At 42.6% G+C, this 23,896-nt stretch overlaps 2 protein-coding genes across 7 annotated transcripts in view; one reads left to right on the forward strand and one right to left on the reverse strand.

Annotated features, from left to right (window-relative positions):
- acyp2 (acylphosphatase 2, muscle type) overlaps positions 1 to 23,896 on the reverse strand; it is a 41,489-nt gene that overhangs the window by 7,374 nt on the left and 10,219 nt on the right. For 3 of the 6 annotated variants that reach the window (XM_066648322.1, XM_066648321.1, XM_066648320.1), the window contains exons 2-4: positions 11,967 to 12,039; positions 5,326 to 5,342; positions 5,092 to 5,201 (exon numbers count right to left, since the gene is read on the reverse strand). In XM_066648322.1, the coding sequence (XP_066504419.1) occupies positions 5,092 to 5,201; positions 5,326 to 5,328 (113 nt within the window). In that variant the 5' untranslated portion in view covers positions 5,329 to 5,342; positions 11,967 to 12,039. Of the gene's footprint in view, positions 1 to 5,091; positions 5,202 to 5,325; positions 5,343 to 6,804; positions 6,987 to 7,540; positions 7,651 to 11,966; positions 12,040 to 23,896 lie in introns of those variants that run through there. The other 3 variants (XR_010795787.1, XM_066648319.1, XM_066648323.1) reach the window with 2 other exon arrangements.
- On the forward strand, positions 21,252 to 22,910 carry foxg1b (forkhead box G1b). Its single transcript, XM_066648318.1, has one exon. The coding sequence runs from the start codon at positions 21,252 to 21,254 to the stop codon at positions 22,275 to 22,277; it is 1,026 nt and encodes a 341-aa protein (XP_066504415.1). The 3' UTR covers positions 22,278 to 22,910.

Genomic DNA, 23,896 nt, shown 5'->3' on the forward strand with positions numbered 1-23,896 from the left:
TCTAAACCTGGATTTCGGAAAATGATTCCAGTGGATTTCTATGGGAATGTAAAAAGCCAGACACAGCACAGTAGAACCACTCTGCAGTGTTTCAGATATCATACACTACTGTGGTTCCTTCCGCAAAAAAACTAAGTAAAGAAGCAGGAGAAAACAGAATAAAATGTGATAGATGACAGGGACGTGAAGAGCGGAAGGTAATGTGGGAGGGGGTGGGGGCGCAGAGGTTTCCCATCCACCCATCTCTGTCTGTTTAAATATTTAATGAGCAAACACATTTCTGTTCCATCGCATCTTCACTACATGAGCCGGAACCAAGAAGAGGCGGGAGGAGGAGGAGGATGATGAAGAAAAGCTTTCCACCGCAGTGATAACCCAGCCGCTTGCCTCTGTATCTAGGCGAGCTCACGCACACCACTGAGGCCTCATGTCTAGAAGTCATTCACACAAACACATGTTCAAACTGAACCGAGGGCGTTGCCAAAGATTAAAACCTGTTTAGAACGGAATTTAGGAAATTAATCAGGTTGTGGGTTTGATTCCTGCTCCAGGTGACTGTCTGTGAGGAGTGTGGTGTGTTCTCCCTGTGTCTGCGTGGGTTTCCTCCGGGTGACTGTCTGTGAGGAGTGTGGTGTGTTCTCCCTGTGTCTGCGTGGGTTTCCTCCGGGTGACTGTCTGTGAGGAGTGTGGTGTGTTCTCCCTGTGTCTGCGTGGGTTTCCTCCGGGTGACTGTCTGTGAGGAGTGTGGTGTGTTCTCCCTGTGTCTGCGTGGGTTTCCTCCGGGTGACTGTCTGTGAGGAGTGTGGTGTGTTCTCCCTGTGTCTGCGTGGGTTTCCTCCGGGTGACTGTCTGTGAGGAGTGTGGTGTGTTCTCCCTGTGTCTGCGTGGGTTTCCTCCGGGTGACTGTCTGTGAGGAGTGTGGTGTGTTCTCCCTGTGTCTGCGTGGGTTTCCTCCGGGTGACTGTCTGTGAGGAGTGTGGTGTGTTCTCCCTGTGTCTGCGTGGGTTTCCTCCGGGTGACTGTCTGTGAGGAGTGTGGTGTGTTCTCCCTGTGTCTGCGTGGGTTTCCTCCGGGTGACTGTCTGTGAGGAGTGTGGTGTGTTCTCTCTGTGTCTGCGTGGGTTTCCTCCGGGTGACTGTCTGTGAGGAGTGTGGTGTGTTCTCCCTGTGTCTGCGTGGGTTTCCTCCAGGTGACTGTCTGTGAGGAGTGTGGTGTGTTCTCCCTGTGTCTGCGTGGGTTTCCTCCAGGTGACTGTCTGTGAGGAGTGTGGTGTGTTCTCCCTGTGTCTGCGTGGGTTTCCTCTGGGTGACTGTCTGTGAGGAGTGTGGTGTGTTCTCTCTGTGTCTGCGTGGGTTTCCTCTGGGTGACTGTCTGTGAGGAGTGTGGTGTGTTTTCTCTGTGTCTGCGTGGGTTTCCTCTGGGTGACTGTCTGTGAGGAGTGTGGTGTGTTCTCCCTGTGTCTGCGTGGGTTTCCTCCAGGTGACTGTCTGTGAGGAGTTGGTGTGTTCTCTCTGTGTCTGCGTGGGTCTCCTCCGGGTGACTGTCTGTGAGGAGTTGGTGTGTTCTCTCTGTGTCTGTGTGGGTTTCCTCCGGGTGACTGTCTGTGAGGAGTTGGTGTGTTCTCTCTGTGTCTGCGTGGGTCTCCTCCGGGTGACTGTCTTTGAGGAGTTGGTGTGTTCTCTCTGTGTCTGTGTGGGTTTCCTCCGGGTGACTGTCTGTGAGGAGTGTGGTGTGTTCTCTCTGTGTCTGCGTGGGTTTCCTCTGGGTGACTGTCTGTGAGGAGTGTGGTGTGTTCTCTCTGTGTCTGCGTGGGTTTCCTCTGGGTGACTGTCTGTGAGGAGTGTGGTGTGTTTTCTCTGTGTCTGCGTGGGTTTCCTCTGGGTGACTGTCTGTGAGGAGTGTGGTGTGTTCTCCCTGTGTCTGCGTGGGTTTCCTCCAGGTGACTGTCTGTGAGGAGTTGGTGTGTTCTCTCTGTGTCTGCGTGGGTCTCCTCCGGGTGACTGTCTGTGAGGAGTTGGTGTGTTCTCTCTGTGTCTGTGTGGGTTTCCTCCGGGTGACTGTCTGTGAGGAGTTGGTGTGTTCTCTCTGTGTCTGCGTGGGTCTCCTCCGGGTGACTGTCTTTGAGGAGTTGGTGTGTTCTCTCTGTGTCTGTGTGGGTTTCCTCCGGGTGACTGTCTGTGAGGAGTGTGGTGTGTTCTCTCTGTGTCTGTGTGGGTTTCCTCCGGGTTACTGTCTGTGAGGAGTGTGGTGTGTTCTCTCTGTGTCTGTGTGGGTTTCCTCCGGGTGACTGTCTGTGAGGAGTGTGGTGTGTTCTCCCTGTGTCTGCGTGGGTTTCCTCCAGGTGACTGTCTGTGAGGAGTTGGTGTGTTCTCTCTGTGTCTGCATAGGTCTCCTCCGGGTGACTGTCTGTGAGGAGTTGGTGTGTTCTCTCTGTGTCTGTGTGGGTTTCCTCCGGGTGACTGTCTGTGAGGAGTTGGTGTGTTCTCTCTGTGTCTGCGTGGGTCTCCTCCGGGTGACTGTCTGTGAGGAGTTGGTGTGTTCTCTCTGTGTCTGTGTGGGTTTCCTCCGGGTGACTGTCTGTGAGGAGTGTGGTGTGTTCTCTCTGTGTCTGTGTGGGTTTCCTCCGGGTGACTGTCTGTGAGGAGTGTGGTGTGTTCTCTCTGTGTCTGTGTGGGTTTCCTCCGGGTGACTGTCTGTGAGGAGTGTGGTGTGTTCTCTCTGTGTCTGTGTGAGTTTCCTCCGGGCGACTGTCTGTGAGGAGTTGGTGTGTTCTCTCTGTGTCTGTGTGGGTTTTTGAAATACTGACACCAAACTTTTGGATGGTGGTATACTTATTGCATAAAAATACCCAGATGAGGTAAAATGGCCAGATATATTTGTAAAAATTGTTAACCTACTGTTTGTAGTGCTTTCACAAAAATAACAGCAAAAATATATATATTTGCAGGTGCAGGGAATACATTCCAAAGCGTGGATTTTTTAAAACACTATCATGTACAAACATTTTGATATGAACCAATACCTTTTTCTCCCACTCAGTATCTCTCTCTCTCTCTCTCTCTCTCTCTCTCTCTCTCTCTCACACACACACACACACACATACACGCACTGCTGTTAGAGATGAAATCAGTCCAAGCGAAAGGCGATTCCATCCATCTGGAAATGGGTGGATTCCTCTCTCTCTGTCTCTCTCACTCTCCTTTCTCTGTCTCTCTATATTACCTCACCTTCACTGTCTCTTTCTTTCCATCTCTCTCTCTCTCTCTCTCTCTCGCCTGGTTCACATTTGGGTCTTGGTTGAGAGCTGTGATGTCATATTCTCTCTGCCCCTGTGAGCCGCCCCTCATCATGACATCAACTCTCGTGGTCCTGCCTTGCATTTGGGACTGCAGAATAGGACCCACCCACACACACACACACAGACACACACACACATCACAAACAAACAATACAGCCCAGGCGAGGATAACCACTTTGCCTTGGACAGTACAAACTGCTGGGACGGGTCATGAGCAATTCTGCTTAACTCCTGCTGAACCTATTTGTGTCAAAACAAATTATATCTGCCTGAGAGAGCAGGGGCCACGTATTTCTACTCAGATAAAGGAGAAGCTCAGCCACATACGCTAATATGGCTAACAATAATTGGAACTACCTTAAGAGTTATATTTCCATAAATCTAAGCTTTATTCACTGTAACATTGGCATCTCTGAATAAACCATTTCTGAAAAATGAATTCTATCAGCAATGGTATGGAACTGAGGAAGAGTCAAATGTAGTCCCTGTTGGTGTTTAGTTAATAACATGCTTTAGTCCAGTCGAGGTTTACTGAGAGAGAGAGAGAGAGAGAGAGAGAGAGAGAGAGAGAGAGAGAGAGAGAGAGAGAGAGAGAGAGTGCTTTAGTCCAGTCGAGATTTACTGAGAGAGAGAGAGAGAGAGAGAGAGAGAGAGAGAGAGAGAGAGAGAGAGAGAGTGCTTTAGTCCAGTCGAGGTTTACTGAGAGAGAGAGAGAGAGAGAGAGAGAGAGAGTGCTTTAGTCCAGTCGAGATTTACTGAGAGAGAGAGAGAGTGCTTTAGTCCAGTCGAGATTTACTGAGAGAGAGAGAGAAAGAGAAAGACAGAGAAAGAGAGAGAATGAGAGAAAGAGAGAAAGAGAGAGAGAGAGAGAGAAAGAGAGAGAGAGAAAGACAGAGAAAGAGAGAGAGAGAGAGCTTTAGTCCAGTCGAGATTTACTGAGAGAGAGAGAAAGAGAGAGAAAGACAGAGAGAGAGAGAGAGAAAGAGAGAGAAAGACAGAGAGAGAGAGAAAGAGAGAGAAAGACAGAGAAAGAGAGAGAGAAAGAGTAAGAGAGAGAGAGAGCTTTAGTCCAGTCGAGATTTACTGAGAGAGAGAGAAAGACAGAGAAAGAGAGAGAGAGTAAGAGAGAGATAGAGAGAGAAAGAGAGAGAGAGTAAGAGAGAGATAGAGAGAGAAAGAGAGAGAGAGTAAGAGAGAGAGAGAGAGAGAGAGTAAGAGAGAGAGAATCATTGTTTCTAGAGTTTTCCATAGGACACATCCTAGCCTTTACTTCCCTCTGCTGGCTAAAAAGAGCACTGCATGGGTATGGGACATTAATGTGTCTGAGACTTGTGATTAAATTTAGCTTTTAAATGGTCATCCACTGCCTACATAGATCAACTATGACATGAAATACATAGGTCATGAAATAATGACTTCTATACCAAATGACAGACTAAATATTACACAAGGCATCATCTACAATACTTTATAAATGTATGTAAATGATATACTATCCGATATATAATGCACAACATTTGTAGAAGCCTTAATTTCATGACCTTTATAGTGGACTTCATAGGGAGTATGAAGCTAATGGGAACACAACCTACATCTAATATTAAGTTTTAATGATATCTGTAGATGTCTGGAAAAGCTTTTGAAATTGCCCATAGGTGTGAGTGAGTGAGTGAGTGAGTGAGTGAGTGAGTGACTGAGTGTGATGCTCTGTGATGGACTGGTGCCCTGTCCAGGGTGTGTTCCTGCCTTGCACCCAAGCTAGGGATGTATTGTAAGAGAAAGTGTGTACTCACATCTCATCGACCTTGTCCCGAGGGCCCTGCACTTGTCCAATCACAGTGCCCTGTCTGGTGTTCTTCACCCAGCCGTTAACCCCCAGTTTCTTCCCCTGATCCTCAGTGTACTGCACACAGATCATTACTACTTTGACATGTTGTTCTGAAGGTAAAGCTGTGTGAAATATATCTATCAATAATGTAATGATAAACTAGTATAGCTCTGTATTTATAACATTAACAGTATCTTACCATTCTGAAGCACACACCTGAAATGTGGAAAAAATTGTGATTAACTTGTATGCATGAAAATATACAGACAATAAACTGTAAGTTTATAGAGGTTTAACACTTATATTAATAAACCTAGAATATGTAGAAATGAAACATGTAGTAACTGCTATTATTCTCATAGTAATATATTAAATATACTGTTAGGGCGGCACAGTGGTGCAGCAGGTAGTGTTGCATTCACACAGCTCCAAGGACCTGGAGGTTGTGGGTTTGATTCCCGCTCCGGGTGACTGTCTGTGAGGAGTGTGGTGTGTTCTCCCTGTGTCTGCGTGGGTTTCCTCCGGGTGACTGTCTGTGAGGAGTGTGGTGTGTTCTCCCTGTGTCTGCGTGGGTTTCCTCCGGGTGACTGTCTGTGAGGATTGTGGTGTGTTCTCCCTGTGTCTGCGTGGGTTTCCTCCGGGTGACTGTCTGTGAGGAGTGTGGTGTGTTCTCCCTGTGTCTGCGTGGGTTTCCTCCGGGTGACTGTCTGTGAGGAGTGTGGTGTGATCTCCCTGTGTCTGTGTGGGTTTCCTCCGGGTGACTGTCTGTGAGGAGTGTGGTGTGTTCTCTCTGTGTCTGCGTGGGTTTCCTCCGGGTGACTGTGAGGAGTGTGGTGTGTTCTCCCTGTGTCTGCGTGGGTTTCCTCCGGGTGACTGTCTGTGAGGAGTGTGGTGTGTTCTCCCTGTGTCTGCGTAGGTTTCCTCCGGGTGACTGTCTGTGAGGAGTGTGGTGTGTTCTCCCTGTGTCTGCGTGGGTTTCCTCCGGGTGCTCCGGGTTCCTCCCACAGCCCAAAAACACGTTTGTAGGTGGATTGGCGACTCAAAAGTGTCCGTAGGTGTGAGTGTGTGTGTTGCCCTGTAAAGGACTGGTGCCTCCTCCAGGGTGTGTTCCCGCCTTGCGCCCAATGATTCCAGGTAGGCTCTGGACCCACGGTGACCCTGAACTGGATAAGCGGTTACAGATAATGGATGGATGGATGGAAATATACTGTAAATAGAGCACTATTTAAGGTGGAATAATAATTATAACAAGAAGCTGGTGTTATTTGAAAATCAGTTTAAAGAATTTCCTTAGTAAACCAGATATTTGTAGGCATACAAGTAAATAAAATAACAATGTGCTAAAATCTAGATTAGGTGCACTTCATTCAGTATGTGTAATTTCCCTGCCTCACCCTGGAAACTGACATGATTGGCTGCATGGGTTTATGACATATGAACCCCTGACTAACTGACATCCTGATTTTGTTTTTGTTTTTTACATATGAGATTGGAGCATACGTTTCCCACCAACTTTAAAGAGCAGAGACGCACAGCAGCTGTTAAAACCGTTTCTACCGTTTACCATTTTGAATTACGCCTGCAGTCAGTGTCCACCTCTGATAAATAGGGACCAGCTCCGGCTCTATTTTTAGAGGCGGGGTCTGAGAGCTGCAGCTACGGTCTGAAGCCCACCTACCCTGAACATCGCCGAATATTTCAAAATCTACAGACGACAGCTTTCCTTCGGAGGACATGGCGAAGAGTAGAGTAGAGTAGAGGGAAAGACAGAAGGAAAGAGCTCAGAACCGCTCAAACCGCAGCTCAACATAAACACAGCTCTGTCGCCCTCTGCAGGATCATCCCGCGGTTCATCGCGAGATTTCCCCTCAGATCCATTTACAGCCCTGTTTACAGAGGCTTAGCTTTATTTATATCTCAGTTCAAATGTATTCACTTTGTTTCTCTCCAAACACAACCATATTCATCATGTACTGCGTTAATTATATAAATATACATGTTAATAATTTAACTGGTCACTTTATTTGGAATGAACTGTCCATATTATCAAGTTTATTTATGAGGAATGTCAAACGCGCTCCTTATTGATAATGTCTTTTTTAATCTATTCATAGAAAGTCATAACCTCCACAGAACCATTATTGAGTCGTATGCTGAAGTTTGAGCTCACTTCACCAAATTCTGTTTTATTGATTTTAGAAGTAGACAGAGGCCTTAACTCCTTGTTTCTGTGTTCACTGTCCATTTTATTCTCTCCACTGACCACACAGGTGCACTTTGTAGTTCCACAATGGAAGACTCTAGTCCACCGGTTGCTTCTCATATTATGTTAGCGTAATTACCCCAACTTCCGGCCACTTTAATTACAATTTTGTAAATCTTAGCTAACTGTAAATAAATAGTACTTTACTCACTCAAATCAAAATTTTTCAGGAGTCAAATGTGTGTAGATTAATGTCCAAGACTTGCTTGACTTTGAAAGAAGATATGTTTTTAGATAAAAACGCTTTTGTTTAAGTAGGTGCCAATACTGTTGAAATTACTAGCGTCCCCTAACTTCGGCCACCTCCCCTGCTTGCAAGTATGTCTCGCTGCAGCCTGTAGGAAGGCGGGGTTGGACATCCAACTCCTCCCACATCCAACTCCGCCCACATCCAGCCACGCCTTCTAATTCTGACGTGTTCAATAAGCACTGTGTGGCACTTGAACGCAGACATGTTTAGCGACACTGAGTAGCACATTAAATACGCACATACGTCTTTTATTAATTATTACACTGTTCAGGTGCTTTTTTGTTTTTCCGCTGAGGGCATCTGTTAAAAAGATTACCTGATTTATACCTGATCTGATTTAACTTTTGTCGTTGTTGTCAGTGGTTGGCAGACTATTATTGTGAATGGTAGGGTGAACGGAGGATATCGTTCAGGATTCATTACAATACTGTTCTCCATTCAGTTAATATCTTGTCCCAAAAATCGTTAATTTTATTATTCGTAATGGTTATTCTCGGCCACAACGAGTGGTGATGATATGCCAACTATGACATGATGGATTGTTATGTAGTGTATGTAGTGCACAGCTGACTGCAAAACAATAATAAAATCCAGTGCTAATAAGTGTACAGTGCCTTGAAAATATAAGTATCTCTGCCTGGTCATGAACATCTTCTCATTTTAAGAACACACAGATTTCCACAGGTGATGCTGTTTGTCTGCATACAATTTATTAGAAGCTTATACCATTTTCATATGTATTTAAACGTCTGTGTTTAGAGGTTCAGACAAATAAGTATTCACAAATATTAGAGGTACCACTTATTTCATAATGATTAATAATTACTGCCTGTGAGTGGTTAGAGATGTCTAAGGGTAATTATCCAGGCTGTGAAATAAAAGTAAAAACTAAAGAGATGATGATGCTAATGACAATATTCCATATGTCCAAGTGAATAAAATGCTGCAATAAAATATATAATACATGTTCAGATGTCCAGTCGTGCAGGATTGGTTTCAATAAGAAGAAAGAGAAACACATTACACAACTTAGCACTCCATTCACAACTCCCTACAGTCGCGGTTGCTTGAAATATAGTCAAATAGAATATCCTTATTGGCAGTGGCATGTAGAACTCTAAAATGTGGTTAAGTCACGGGTGTGCAGTCTGTATTAAAGACAAGGAAAAACTGGCACAGTAGTTTTATTTTTTTATTTTCAAGTCTTTACAACATTTTTTATATATATCTATATATACACACACACACACACACACACAAATCTTCATAAACTTGTTGGCAGAATGGGCTGCAGAACCCAGGATGCATGTCCTTGCTGTGATACCCCACAAGTTCCCCACGTCTCCCATGCCCAAAGCAGCCTGTGGACAACAAATAATAAACAGAAGCATACTTTTAATATGTTCTCTTATTTTACTTCCTTATCTTGTCTGTCTTTTGATGTTCTTTGTACTCTGTATCGTAACGCATGCACAATGCTTTGAGGCCTTGAAAAATGCTGTATAATTAAAATGTATTTATTTTATTATTATTATTATTATATTATTATTATTATTATCAAAGCCAGCAGCACTGCTTTTGACTGCAAAATTCCAACAAAATCTTCTGATCATAAAACATTTATTTGTCAACTTTTTTGCAACCACTGGCAAAAGAAACAATTCTCAAACTTCATACGCTGTACACAAACCCAGTAAACAGTCTTTATACGTCTCTCTACAGCACAGGCAGCGCTCCAGTCCATACACTGTGTGAAACTGTTGTTTGTATTCAGTGCTGTAGAGTTTCCAAGTCACAACAGCTGTACGTGTCGAATTTGAGAATTAATAGAGATTACCACCTCTTCTTATAAGGAATACAAACATCTTAAAATAAAGTTTACTGAAACACAATAATGCACTTTATACTCACTGTCAAACCACTGAAAATGTGCTTGGGCCCGGAATGACTGTCTTTCAACAGTGTCCTGGAAGAGGCGACACACCAGTGAGAGCTTTAAAAAAGCTTGGTCCCCCTCTTCCAGGACGACCTCTAATAGAATCTGCTCCAGGACCGTGAGGGGCATCTGTTGAAGACATTATAGAAGAGTGCAGATATTGTTTTACAGTGTATTTAAATTTAGTAAAACAAAAAAGCTAAATGTAAATTTACCACAGAACCTACATTCCAATTTATTTATTAAAACAAACCCCAGTTTTCTCATTTGTGAAGTCTATTGCACATTAAGCAAAATGAAAGTTGAAATGCCCAGTTCAGCTTCAAGAACAGACACATAATAAACACCTGCTCAATGGAGACGGTAAACATTCTGTCTCCTTTACTGTTAACAGAAAAAAACAAGGTGAAATCCAGACTGAAATTAATATAAATACTATTTAACAATGGACCATGTCTAATTTGAGCTCATCAGATGCTATAAATAACTGCTTTAAGTCACACTAGTTACACACTGACATGTGTCCTTATAAATTCAAATAAACCATCAGACCCTGAACGCTCCTCAGTCTTTCCCTTCTTCTGTTTACTGGCCTTTCCTTGTACATTAGAGCTCACCGTTCTAAAATACAGCTGGAATATCAATGATGTAAGATAATAGAAAATTAGGTTTATCAGCTACATTTACAAACATTACGTTGTTTGCAATAAACCAATCAAACAAAACCAATTTAAATAACTCAATACAACGACTTTAACAAGTGGTCTCTCCAAAATGTAAAACATCACAGTACAATGTACAATGTGTCTGAGAGAAAGCTGCATGTGTATGTAAATATTTTTGTTTCAGTAACAGGTGTATATACCTTGCAGGTGACAGTAACCGGCACCACCACCTACGGAGCTGTGGGGTGTCACTCTAACAGACAAATGACAAAGTTTAGAATGCAGTTTAAAGCCTTACTGGAAATGTATCCTCAAAAAAGTCCTAATCTGAAGTAATCACCTGACTGAAGTCAAAAGGCCAATCAAGGGCCATGTAGAGTTCATACTGAAACATCCCATAGATACAGCTGAGAACATTGAACATTGAAGGGTCAAAAGTGGCCTGAACGTGGGCTGGATGCTGAAAAAAATAAAACAATAAAACATAAAAGGAGATTACAGTTTATCTGTGATATTCATGTTCATTGTAACTACATTTGTGAGCTTTTCTTTAAGTCAAAAGTCTTGTTAGTCTTGTCTCAAGTTTTTTCTTTGTGTAATTAAATATCAGTAACTCTGTTACTTATTTGGCTAAATCAATCACACAACACTCGTGCCGCAGTTGAATATTCGTGTATTTATCTATGACCCTACTAGTACATACTGAAATAACGTATTTATAACGTGTTCGTGTATCTAGCAAAAACACTGACAACAACGAGCTTTGTAATTATACTTACAAACTAAATGTTTTTACTCACCGACATAACGTGCGCTGTTACTTTTTCCGTAAAAACGTTCTGTTTGAGAGTTTTTAGGGCGCGAGCGTGAGCTGTGTTCGAATTCACGAGGGTAGGGAACAATTTCGGACACTACCTTAAAATAGTGTGGTATATAGTGACTAGAGCACCATTTGGGACATAGAAAATCACTAGGCCACGGGTGTGGCTTCTGACGTGGTGAGAGGGCGGGGTTGGATGTGGGCGGGGTTGGATGTCCAACTCCGCCTTCCTACAGGCTGCAGCGAGAGGCTTCTCCCTGCTTGTGAGAGACAAACGAGACGGTTTCTACCACATTCAGTGGTTTTGAGAGGTTCACAATGAGATTACGTTTGTCCTGTGTTGGTATCCGTACTCTACATGTAAGGATTACAATGGTGGTAGATTTTCCCCTCAGAGAAAAGGAAGCTAACTTTCACACTGAGGGAAATATCTGTCGCGAAATGGAAATGTGTTGTGTTCCACATGCAGTTTTGCACACACAGATTTACAACACTGTTAGAGACACTTAAATATTGTTTAGATGTGTGATTTCTTGCAAGACTGATGTTTAAATGCCCTACTAAGGCTTGAACTTATGTTTTATTGTTTTACCCAATGCGATTGGCGAAGAGAGAGAGCGGAATTGCAGCATATACGGCAGTGGCCAGAATTAGGGGACGGCCGGAACTAGAGGAAAGACTGATAGCACTCTCACACTTTTTGTCAATGGTCAGGACCCAATAAGGGCATTCAAATTTATCTTGGAAGTAAGTCAGTGCACTATAGCTGCAGTATGGTACACAAGAAATGACAGTGAAGGCTTGACATTAACTTCATATTATCTAACTGTTGAGTCCAACACGCTCACGCTCACACGCACACACACAACACACACAAATGCAGTATATGCTTATGACTTGTCTTACCTCATTGTCAAGTCTTTAGCTTTAAGCTTAGTGGACTGTGCTGGGGATCTGGTCACATACATATGTGCTGAGTCTGTGGATTAAGACAAAGATTTTCAGGTCCAAATCCTTTCAGAAAAAAAATGACATGTTGACTGGCACAGGAATCTTTAAAGACGGGTTAAAGTACTGTCACGTTAAAACGTCAAATCTTTATAGTTTGCTGTAGGAATATCAGAATTGTTATTTTTATAAATGCTGCTCTGCAGACACCATTCAATGTAATTCCTGTAATTTTAGTATCCAGCAAGAGCAGCTACGGCAGCTAACAAATTAGCATTGCCGCCTTATCCATTTATGCCTTTGCTCCTGAATATATCAGTGAGATAGCTTTTTTATAGCTTAGAAACGTGTTTATTTCCATTCAGATTTTTAACGGACGTGGTTCAGTTTTCTCAAATGTAATTTTTTTTCTTTTTCATAAAGTCATTTCACATCTGATAAACATGTGTATGGGTTATTACAGGAAAACATGACACAAAAAAAAGTAGAAATATGCATTTTTCACAGTTAAAAGGGAAGTTTGGCAAAACAAATTATAACATGATACGTTTATTACTGTATTTACGCTAATAGAGTCATGGCTATCAATTTTCTAAAAATATCTTTTTAAAGACATGAAACCAAAAACTAAGGGCGGCACGGTGGCGCAGCAGGTTAGTGTCGCAGTCACACAGCTCCAGGTGCCTGGAGGTTGTGGGTTCGATTCCAGCTCCGGGTGACTGTCTGTGAGGAGTGTGGTGTGTTCTCCCTGTGTCTGCGTGGGTTTCCTCCAGGTGACTGTCTGTGAGGAGTGTGGTGTGTTCTGTGTCTGTGTGGGTTTCCTCCGGGTGCTCCGGTTTCCTCCCACAGTCCAAAAACACACGTTAGTAGGTGGATTGGCGACTCAAAAGTGTGTGAATGTGTGTGTGTCTGTGTTGCCCTGTGAAGGATTGGTGCCCCCTCCAGGGTGTATTCCCACCTTGCGCCCAATGATTCCAGGTAGGCTCTAGACCCACCGCGACCCTGAACTGGATAAGGGTTACAGAGAATGAATGAATGAATGAACCATAAACTAATACCTACTTGTCTTTGCAGTGGTCAGTGTTTTTCTGTTTGTATTTGATCTTTTCTCGTCTGTCTGGTTTGTAGTTTCAGGGCACTAGAGGTGGGAAAAACTATTCCCGTATTTAATTCCAGGTTTCAAAAAAGGAAACTGCATAACTGAAAATGCTGTTTTGGTTCCAGCAGCTGGTTATATCACTGCAACACGAGGTGCGTTGTGTTGGACACACCGACTGAGCAGATAGATTCAAGCAATGGCAGTTTAAACAAACGGGTGCTTTAGCCTTCACAAATGCCTTTTCATGAACATTAAGGTCAGCTTCTGCCAAGGGGTGGGTGTGTAATATGAAATTTCCAACTGAATGTAATTCAATGGCAATGAAGCGGGTTGGTGTATTCTAATAAGCTTTAAGAAATGTTTCTTTCGATTGATTGACTAGGTGTCATTCAATAAGTGTTAAGTAATAGGCAAAAATAAAAAAAAAATAAATATAAAATAGGCGAACTTCCCCTTTAAGGATAACACTTATCATATTACAAAAATACTGGGTGGTGGAATACAAACATTAAAACAAACCCCGTAGTATGTTCTTGTTTGAAAGCCAATTTTATTTCAAAATGTTGATAAATGCTGTTATATAACAATGTGTTTTTCATCAGCATTCCGATGTAATTGACTCTAATAGTAACTGAGTGTAAAGTAGGCTTCTAGTCTGTGTGGCCTCTGTCTTCAGGACACAGTCACCCATCTGCAGCTTATTTGTTTACCTCTGTGGAACGTCATGTTGTTTGGCAAATGTTTGGAGCGGTGGGATTTGCATTGTGTCAGCGTGCCTCTTGTAGATGAGTCTGGGCCAAAAGTGCTGGCACTGTGTATGTGTGTGTGTGTGTGTGTGTGTGTGTGTGTGTGTATGTATGTCTGGAGCCAAACACACACAGCTGATAACAGAACAAGGTTAGAGATCTCCATACACAATGACCCCATCTTAGGATTTCACGTCTCACAGCTGTGCAGATGAATGATCTAGGAAAGGCAGCAGTGCACACATGCCAACACACACACACACACACACTCATTTGTTGATTTGCTCTGAGCCATTAATACCCAAAAGGCAAGATTCAGTAATCCCTAAGCACTGTCCACACAGAGAGAGATCAGTTTCGCAACACTGCACACACACACACACACACACACACAGACACACACACACACACTTTCTCTCTTGTTCTGTCTCCCTGTCTGTTTCTCACTCTGTCTCACACACACACACAGACACTCTCTCTCTCTCTCGATTACGTAAACCTCAGATAAACACAAATAAAATACACAAATGCGTAAATAAAATAAGTCTGTAATTAATATGATGAATTCCAATCTGTCAATAGCACTAATAGATTTATATCCCAGTAGGGGGTGTACCTCAGCATCTCTCTCTCTCTCTCTCTCTCTCTCTCTCTCTCTCTCTCCCTCTCCCTCTCCCCTCTCTCTCTCTCTCCCTCTTTCTCTCTCTCTCTCTCTCCCTCTTTCTCTCTCTCTCTCTCTCCCTCTCTCTCTCTCTCTATTTTAGTTAAAGCTCTCACTGATTTGGAAAGGCTTTGGAAAATCCTCTTCTAAACTGTCCCAGTTTTTTCAGGAACAGATAGTGGAGCCTCTAGCTACTTCTGATTGTAACACAATGCCAACATTATTGACATACACTGTACAGCCAAAGGTTTTCAGACACCTGCCCTTCTGACATCAAGGGCACCTCCTGTTGTGGCACTAACTGCCCCTGCTATCTTTCCAAGATGTTTTCTAACAGTGCTGTTACGGTTTGATGTGAAGAGAGAGCAGGTGCTGTTCATGATTATACCCTTCCTGACCTGCACTTAGCTTCAAACATGGCAACCTCTGGGTCATGCAGCTGCTCCTGAGGGCCCCGTTCCATTGGTGAAACATTTCTGTACATTTTGGACAGTGTGTAGTGTTTATTATCAGCACAAAGAGAACTTGTTTGAATGCTACTACAGTGGCCTGTGGAAAACTGTCCCCCCGCGCCTCCTGGGAATATTTGTTTTGATGGAAGCAGTTGTTATCTCACAGGAATTCTAGGATATGGAGCAAAACACAGCTGAATACTCGCAGTCAACATTAACATCTGCACACTCCGCTGCCAACTGCTGAAAACATGCGTCCTGGTCGTACACAGAGGTCCCCAAATGACAGCTTCTCAATCCACTCTCTCAGTGGCGTATGGACTTCTCCTCATGCAGCACGTGCAGGGTGTTGCTGCAGTGATAACTCCTACTCTTCTGGAAAAGCTGTGCATTCCTGTGAGGATTCGATTGCATTCAGCCACGAGAACATCAGTGAGGACCAGCGCTGATGTTGGAGGATTAGATCTTGATCTTAAACCCCAATTCAGTTCATCTCAAAGGAATTGGACGGACTTTCATCACATGAGAGAACAAAGCTCTGCTGCTTCACAACTCAGTGACACATGGCTTTAGACTCCTGAGATCAGCACTCGGCACTGGGCATGTGTAGAAGGGTGTGTGTGTTTTACCTCTTGGGATTATTATGTTGTGTCATAGATTGTTAGGGTGATAGTGGCAGAGGATTCTTGTGAGAGGATTCTCTCTCTCTCTCTTTCTTTCTCTCTCTCTCTTTCTCTCACTCTCTCTTTCACTCTCTCTCTTTCTTTCTCTCTCACACTCTCTGTCTCTCTCTCTTTCTCACTCTCTCTTTCTCTGTCTCTCTTTCACTCTCTCTCTCTTTCTTTCTCTCTCTCACACTCTCTCTCTCTCTTTCTCACTCTCTTTCTCTCACTCTCTGTCTCTCTCTTTCTCTCACTCTCTCTCTCTTTCTTTCTCTCTCACACTCTCTCTCTCTTTCTCTCACTCTCTGTCTCTCTCTTTCTCTCACTCTCTCTTTCTTTCCCTCTCACACTCTCTCTCTGTCTCTCTCTCTTTCTCTCACTCTCTCTCTTTCACTCTCACTCTCTCTTTCACTCTCTCTCTCTTTCTTTCTCTCTCACACTCTGTCTCTCTCTCTTTCTCTGTCTCTCTTTCACTCTCTCTCTTTCTTTCTCTCTCACACTCTCTCTCGCTCTTTCTCACTCTCTTTCTCTCACTCTCTGTCTCTCTCTTTCTCTCACTCTCTCTCTTTCTTTCTCTCTCACACTCTCTCTCTCTTTCTCTCACTCTCTGTCTCTGTCTCTCTCTTTCTCTCACTCTCTTTCTTTCCCTCTCACACTCTCTCTCTGTCTCTCTCTCTTTCTCTCACTCTCTCTCTTTCACTCTCACTCTCTTTCACTTTCTCTCACTCTCTCTCTTTCACTCTCTCACTCTCTCTCTCTCTCTCTCTCTCTCTCTCCTTTCCCAGGAGCTGTGACTGTGAGTTGTTGTGTTGTTGTAGACAGAAGTAAACAGACCTCAGGGAGGACATCACCAAACAAAGCTACAAAGCCAGAGTGGAGGGAGGTGGGGAATGAAAGTTGAATGGAGGAAGGTTTGTGGAGGAGAGAAAACGAGTGAATAACGAGGGTCAGTGTGCCATACGTCAACACTGAAATACGTCTTCATTAAGTTTTCTAAAGCCCTATTACAGCAAGAATCAGTCGCCATAATTCAAAATAAATCCACTTCCTTCCTAAAGGCATTTGTTTGTTTCTTTGAATCTTAGGAACTCTTTATTAAATAAACATTATTGAATAACGCTGCCCTGCGTCTCTTGTCCCTGACTCTACACCAAGGTGCCTTCATACTTTTCAAACAAAAGCCTTTGTTAGACGTGAAGCACCCCATGGAAGTGATTTAAAACGCAGATTCACCCTCTCACTCGCTCCTTCACTCATTCACACACTCATATATTCATGTTTAGAACTGAATATGGTCAAACACCCAATGGTTTAATGTACATTGCACATCTTTAACCTGAAAACATAACAACCCCCATAAGATTAAAGCATTAAATTAAATTAAATGATCAGTATTAATGTTAAATATGATTATAATTGTTACACAGTAATCCCCACATTACACAGTGAGTAGCAACATTATTGGGAATGTGTTTAAAGTTGAGTACTTTTTAGGGAATTTATATTACATTTTTGGGAATTTCCCCTTTTTTATTTTTGTTATTTAAAAACCCCAATAAATAATAATAAAAGTCCACACTTGGCACGGTCAATAACCCAGTGATTTTATATAAACTACTGCAAATAATCAACCCAATGGTAAGGCATTACATTATTTATAAACCTGTATTATATTAGTGTTTTGGACCCTTGTGAAACACTGTGATTTAAACTGTAATTGAGAGTGGAACTGTACACAATATTGTAATATTGTAAATATAATACAGTAAATACAATACAGTGTCCTACTATAACCTTCCAAAAATGTAAAACCCTAAATGTTTTTATTTCTTTATTTTCTTTATTTTTTTATTTTGTTAATTGCTGTTACTACATTATTAAGTTGGTGTTAAAGTGGAAATGTATGTTGGACGTTCAAAATAGGTCTAAAAGTAATCCGTCAAGGACATATTTTAAACGTCAATGGACGTCCAAATTTTGTCTTATAAGTTAGTTGTTAAGTGGTGACCAATCGATAACGTCAGTGGACGTCCAAAACGCGTTTTATACAAGTAATTTATTTCGGGACCAATTAATAACGTCAATGGACGTCCAAAATACGTCTAATAGTCGTCTTTTCAATGTCTGTGTTTGGAAGTCTTTTCAACTTTCATTTTCAACCTTAAGAGAACGTTGAATCAACGGCTAAATGTTTACTGGGATACGTATTTATATTACGTTTTTGTGAGTTATTATATTATTAGTTATTTACATATTTTTTTTCTTTCACGCACCGACGTGTGGGATAAATGTGGCATGTTAGAAAGAAAGAAAATCCTAAAGGGCGCGTTTTTTTCTCTGTATGCACCATTTGTAAATTAACTGACCCCTCGCTGTCCCTGGTCTCCTTCTGTTCGGGAACCACTGCTTTACCTCGTTAAAGGAGACGAGCTTGAGTGAGCTTGGGTTATTCTCTGTGTGTGTGTGTGTGTGTGTGTGTGTGTGTGTGATTAATAAATGCGTGTTTAATATCTTCTGGAAGTAATATCCAATCACGGAATATATAAACCCTTCATTAATAAAAATCTAGCAAAGTCCGAATGTAACGCGCGGAAGGCCTCTCTTTGTTGTTGTGTTACGATGGCTTTATTTGTTCAAATAATTTGTATATATTTATTATATTTTATATTCATTACATTGTTTTTTTTATCGGGATGCCACTTAAAAAAAGGGAAATTGATTAAGACCAGTGCTGTATTTATTGTTGCTTAAAATCATATTCACAGTAAAAGCAAAAATATAATTGTGATTTTAGACGCGTTTAATCAAAAAAGTAACTCTCTGGTTGATTTAGAGATAAACTGAGTTTATAGGCGGACTGTTTGTTTATTTTTCTATTTTTATCTAACTTAGGCTTCTAATATTTCTGAATACTAGAGATTTGTCTATAATATCCATTTTTAAATATTTTATGTGTTTATTTTTTCTAAACCAACATTATATTGCACTTGGCGATAGTTTTCTGTCATTTCTGACTCAAACCGTATCATAGCGCGCATTTACGAGGTGCACGCGCTACTATTATTCCTAGGATACGTTTAAAATAACCGTGAATATAATGCAGTTGAATAAATACAAATTTTCACGTACCCACTCCCTACAAAAAAAAAAAAAAACATTAAATCAAAAAGTGATATCTATCCTAAAATGAGAAATAATAAATTAATGAATTTATTAAAAAATATATATATATTCATATACAATCAGGTGGGACACGAGAATATAAAGTGCAAATATAAATTAAAATGATGATAAATGTTGGATCTCACCAAAAAATAAACGGAACAAAAACAGCAACCGCAAAAAAATAAATATTAAATAAAAAAATAAATAAATGAATAAAAAAAAAACTTAAATTGTAACAAAATGCATGTTGTTTAAATAAATTAAATAAGCATTTAAATTACTTTAAAAAATGAATATAAACCAATATCGATACGTTAACTTTTTATTTCTAAAACTAAAAAAAAAAAAAAACGAAACTGTGAAAATGCTTATAGTGTTAACACCCTCCTAAATGTTTTTTTTTTTTTTTTTAATTACTGACGCTTAATTACTAACGCGGCTGAACAGCGAGGCGCTAATAAAGGCCTTCAGTCCACTGCCCGCCGCCCTCAGTTCGAAAAATTCTTTCTAAAGCGATAGACGTCAATTATATTTTTTCCCACCCATTTTGCGACAAGTCCCGCTTCTTCGTGCTGTGATTGGCTGGTCTTATTTAGTCTCCTTTGTTATGATTGGCTGGAGGCACACACAGGGTCTAGACTGTTTTTTGTAGACGGCGCCTGAGGGCGAGTGTACAGTATTAGCCAATGATATCGCACGGAGCGGGGTTTTCGAAAACGGGTGGAGAAAAACAACTTCAACTTATTATTTCCACGCGCAGCCACTAGAGGCGCTGTGACCTCACTCACATCAACAAACACGCAGTAAATGATTATTTTTAATCCTGTTCTTCCACTTCGTACGGGTATGTTTACACCCCCATAAGATTACAACTACTGACAGATGAAATAAATAACGTTTATTATCTCGTTACAGTGGCCCCGGTCCAGGGGTGGGGTTTAGGAAGCAAGTGAACAGGCCATTCTTGAGATGGATGTGTTGGTAACCGGAAAAACAAGCAAGCTTAAGTAACTGACTAAAATTGTGATGGTCAGACGACAGTTGGCGTCATAGTGTTTCCTTCAAACAGCAGGTCGTGTGTGGGGTGCCTAGGATGCAGTTGTTTGTACCTACTGAAAGTGGTCAGAAAAAAAGAACAAGAGGATCATGGGAGCCCAGAATAATGGCTCTGAGTGAAAGATGTCAGATTACCCCAGTTGACCTTCCTTGAAGCACTTTTGGCAGGTACTATCCACTACATACAATGAACACCCCACACGACCTGCTGCTTTGGAGATGCTTTGACAAACTATACCTACATCACAGGATCTTATTAAAGTGGCTTACATCCTCGTTCCAACACAACACAGTAAACACAGTTAACCTGCTGCCTCCTGATCGGGCTCTGTTCTGATTGGCTGCCCAGTAAACATTTAGCCATTGATTCAACGTTGAAACAATGTAATGACTGCCGTCTAATCAACGTTCTCTTAAGGTTGAAAATGAAAGTTGAAAAGACGTCCAAACACAGACATTGAAAAGATGACTATTAGACGTATTTTGGACGTCCATTGACGTTATTAATTGGTCCCGAAATAAATTACTTGTATAAAACGCGTTTTGGACGTCCACTGACGTCATCGATTGGTCACCACCTAACTAACTTATTAAGATGGATTTTGGACGTCCATTGACGTTTAAAATATGTCCTTGACGGACAGACTACTTTTAGACCTGTTTTGAACGTCCAGGGACGTTCCTTGTTTACTGGGTGCCCTCTGTTGTGCCTCGTTTACAACGCAATTTCAGAACTGAAACACTCCTTAGGACTTCAACATGAATGGGCGGGGCTAAACTGCTTTACAGGCTGAACCGAGGGATACGTGCAAATGTTTATTTATGTTTGTGACGTCACAAGAAACTAAATCCCTGGGTCTAAGTTTCTATGGATGCGAGGAAAGGCATGTTCTGACACTTTAACCATGTTTATAGGTTATACGCCATCAGAATGAGGTATTGGAACAGAATATGTGTAAACCTGGTTTTCCATGATATGGGCTCTTTAAACCTGCTTTAGGAGAGGAACCCCTCGGTCAAGGAATAATATGTCACGTGAATCTCTAATTGGAACCAGGAGGGCTCCCGACACATTTGTACACACCTGTTTATATGAATGAATGAATGAATGAATGAATGTGGGGATATATATATATCTCCCCGTCCCTCCTCCCGCGGCCACGTCAGGCGCTCGAGCTCCGGGATAAAGGCAGAAAGCAGAAAAACACTGCTCAGTTTCGCACCACATTCCCAGCTCCTCCTCCTCCTCCTCTAATGCTGCTTAATGACTAATTTCTCGACTCCTGCGTCCTGCGCCACGCGTGCGGCGATGCGTCCTCGGTGCAGGCGCGCGTAGCTCTCTCGCGCACTTCCTCAGGATCCGTTGTTGTTGTTGTTGTTGTTGTTGTTGTCCCACTTTGGCATGGGAGATCCGCACGAGCGCACCATGGTCCACAAGTCCACGTCGTTCAGCATCCAGAGCCTCCTGCTGCCGTCCAAACTGGAGGAGGAGGAGGCTCCGGAGCGCGAGGGATCCGAGGAAGAAGCGGAGCAGCCGCAGCAGCAGCAGCACGAGCAGCAAGAGCAACAACATCAACAACAGCAGCAAGGCAAAGGAGGCAAGCACGACAAGCCTCCGTTCAGCTACAACGCGCTCATCATGATGGCCATCCGCCAGAGCCCGGAGAAGCGGCTGACGCTTAACGGCATCTACGAGTTCATCATGAAGAACTTCCCGTACTACCGCGAGCACAAGCAGGGCTGGCAGAACTCCATCCGCCACAACCTGAGCTTGAACAAGTGCTTCGTTAAGGTCCCGCGCCACTACGACGACCCGGGCAAAGGGAATTACTGGATGCTGGACCCGTCCAGCGACGACGTTTTCATCGGCGGGACGACGGGCAAGTTGCGGCGGCGTTCCGCCACCTCCCGCGGGAAGCTGGTGATGAAGCGAGGGCTCCGCTTTGCGCCTCTGGGGCTCGGGCTCGGAGAACGCGCGAGTAATCCCCTCTACTGGCAGCTTTCTCCCTTCCTACCTCTCCATCACCACCACCATCACCCGCACTACAACGGCTCCGCGCACGGCTTTCTCAACCAGGGACACGCAGCAGCCGCGGCGGCCGCGTACAGCTCGCTCCTGCCCGGCGCGGACTGCATCTCCAACGGGGACGTAACTGCCGGGCGCCCCGTGCTGAGCGGCTACAGCGTCAACTCGCCCCCGGCTGGACTGCTCGCAGCGGGGCACGACGGCTATTTCGTGGCCGGCGCGCAGCAGCAACATCAAGCCCTCCAAAGCGCACCGGGATACGGCATCTCCAGCAGCTCCTCGTCGTCGTCGCCCGAGTCTATAAGAACTAGTTTGCCGCCTTTCTCTTCCACGCTTTCCAGCGGTTTTTCTGGAGTGCTCGCTCACCACAAGCGCGTGGCCCCGAGCTCGTTCCTCAGCTGAGCCCGCCTCAAGTTGACAGGATCGGGAAAAATATAAAAATTCCGAGGACCCTTCGCGTGTCCCTCCGCAGCAAACACCAAACACGCAAGTTCTCCTTGTGGCGTTCCTCAAGGGTCTGCTCTTGGTCCAATGATGTTTGTCCCTTTTTTTTTCTTTTATACTTATTTAAATACATAGGCCTGAAGACGTCATTTTGTACCGTTAGTATGATGTCACGCCAAAGGCAATATATATGGGTTTTCTATGAGGATTTGAATTATTATTATTATTATTATTAATTATCCATTCTTATTATTTAAAATTACAGTTTATTTGTGAATGACTCCACGATTTTTTTTGTATTTATTGAACATGTTGAGAACGTGTCTGATTCCTCTCGGGGTCCTTAATATTATTATCACTAAGTAACTGGCTCTTGATTCTTCTTCTTCTTCTCCTCCGTGATTTTTTGAACGTTCCCGTCCCGGATACTGTGAATGCGCCTTAACACGTTCATTCAGGTTTTGACAAACGGAGAAGACAACAGAAAAACTCAGGTCTTTTTGCGTCCTGACAATGAATTTAGCAACGTGTGAATTATATATCGCTCTTACGGCGTCCTTAAAAGGACATGGTTTTGCATTTCAGTTTTTTTTTTTAAAAATACGATCACGAGTTTATTTTAATTTAATTCTAATTCCGAATATTTATTTCAATATCGTCACATACAAAATGTTTTATGGAAATAACGTTTTTATTGGGAATATAGAAAAAAACGTTTGTTTCTAGAGACAACTAGACTTTTATGGAGATATTGAGAGAACAAGGCTGTTTTCTTGAGATAATAGGATAGTTTTATCAAGTTACTGAGAACATAAATGCTGTTTTCCTGGGAAAATGCTATTTTTTGAATGAAAAATCCAGATTTCAATATAAAAGTTTCAGGGGACAATCAAAAAAAATATTGTTTATTCAGTGTCTTCATAAAATCATTGTGATACGGCCACACACACACAAAAAAAATTAATAAATAATTTTATATAAAACAGTAAACGATATACAAGCAAAACCATGGCCGTTTTGGGCTTCCGTATTAGCCTATATCAGCTAATATGCAATGTTTACCCACTGATGTACCTCTTATTTAGCAGGAGGGGGCGTCGGTTTTTTGAGGGTGGGACTGAACGCAGTTGGCCTTTGGGATTTTGTGCGTGAAAATTCAGAGGGTGTTTTTTTATTATTATTATTATTATTATTATTTTAAAGCTGTTGCACTTTGTGTCAGTGATATTAGATACAGCTGTGTGTGAACGTTTTGGCACCCCCTGCTCAGATGGCATGTCTTTGCTTATTTACTGTGTGACATTCTCAGTCAAATCCTGCAGATAGAAAGTGTCTGTTTGCACGTGTTAAAATGCAGCATGTGCAAAACATTTGGTCGATGATGTATGTTTTATATCTGATCCCCTATCTGCAGAACAATACTGCCATGTCTCATTGTGTCTTCCACCGAGAACTGCGCCGGCAAAACACATCATCTGACCAGGGGCTGTTCCACAAAGCATGGGAGTTGAGGACTGGAAACGTTTGAAATCAGACCTTTCTTAATGTTACACTGAGAAATCCTGCTTTGTGGAATA

The sequence above is a fragment of the Hoplias malabaricus genome, chromosome 16 (genome assembly GCF_029633855.1).
Source record: "Hoplias malabaricus isolate fHopMal1 chromosome 16, fHopMal1.hap1, whole genome shotgun sequence".
NCBI lineage: Eukaryota > Metazoa > Chordata > Actinopteri > Characiformes > Erythrinidae > Hoplias > Hoplias malabaricus.

What these genes read in the sequence shown, in the direction of transcription:
- foxg1b (XM_066648318.1), top strand. Translation starts at nt 21,252, where the DNA reads ATGGGAGATCCGCACGAGCGCACCATGGTCCACAAGTCCACGTCGTTC.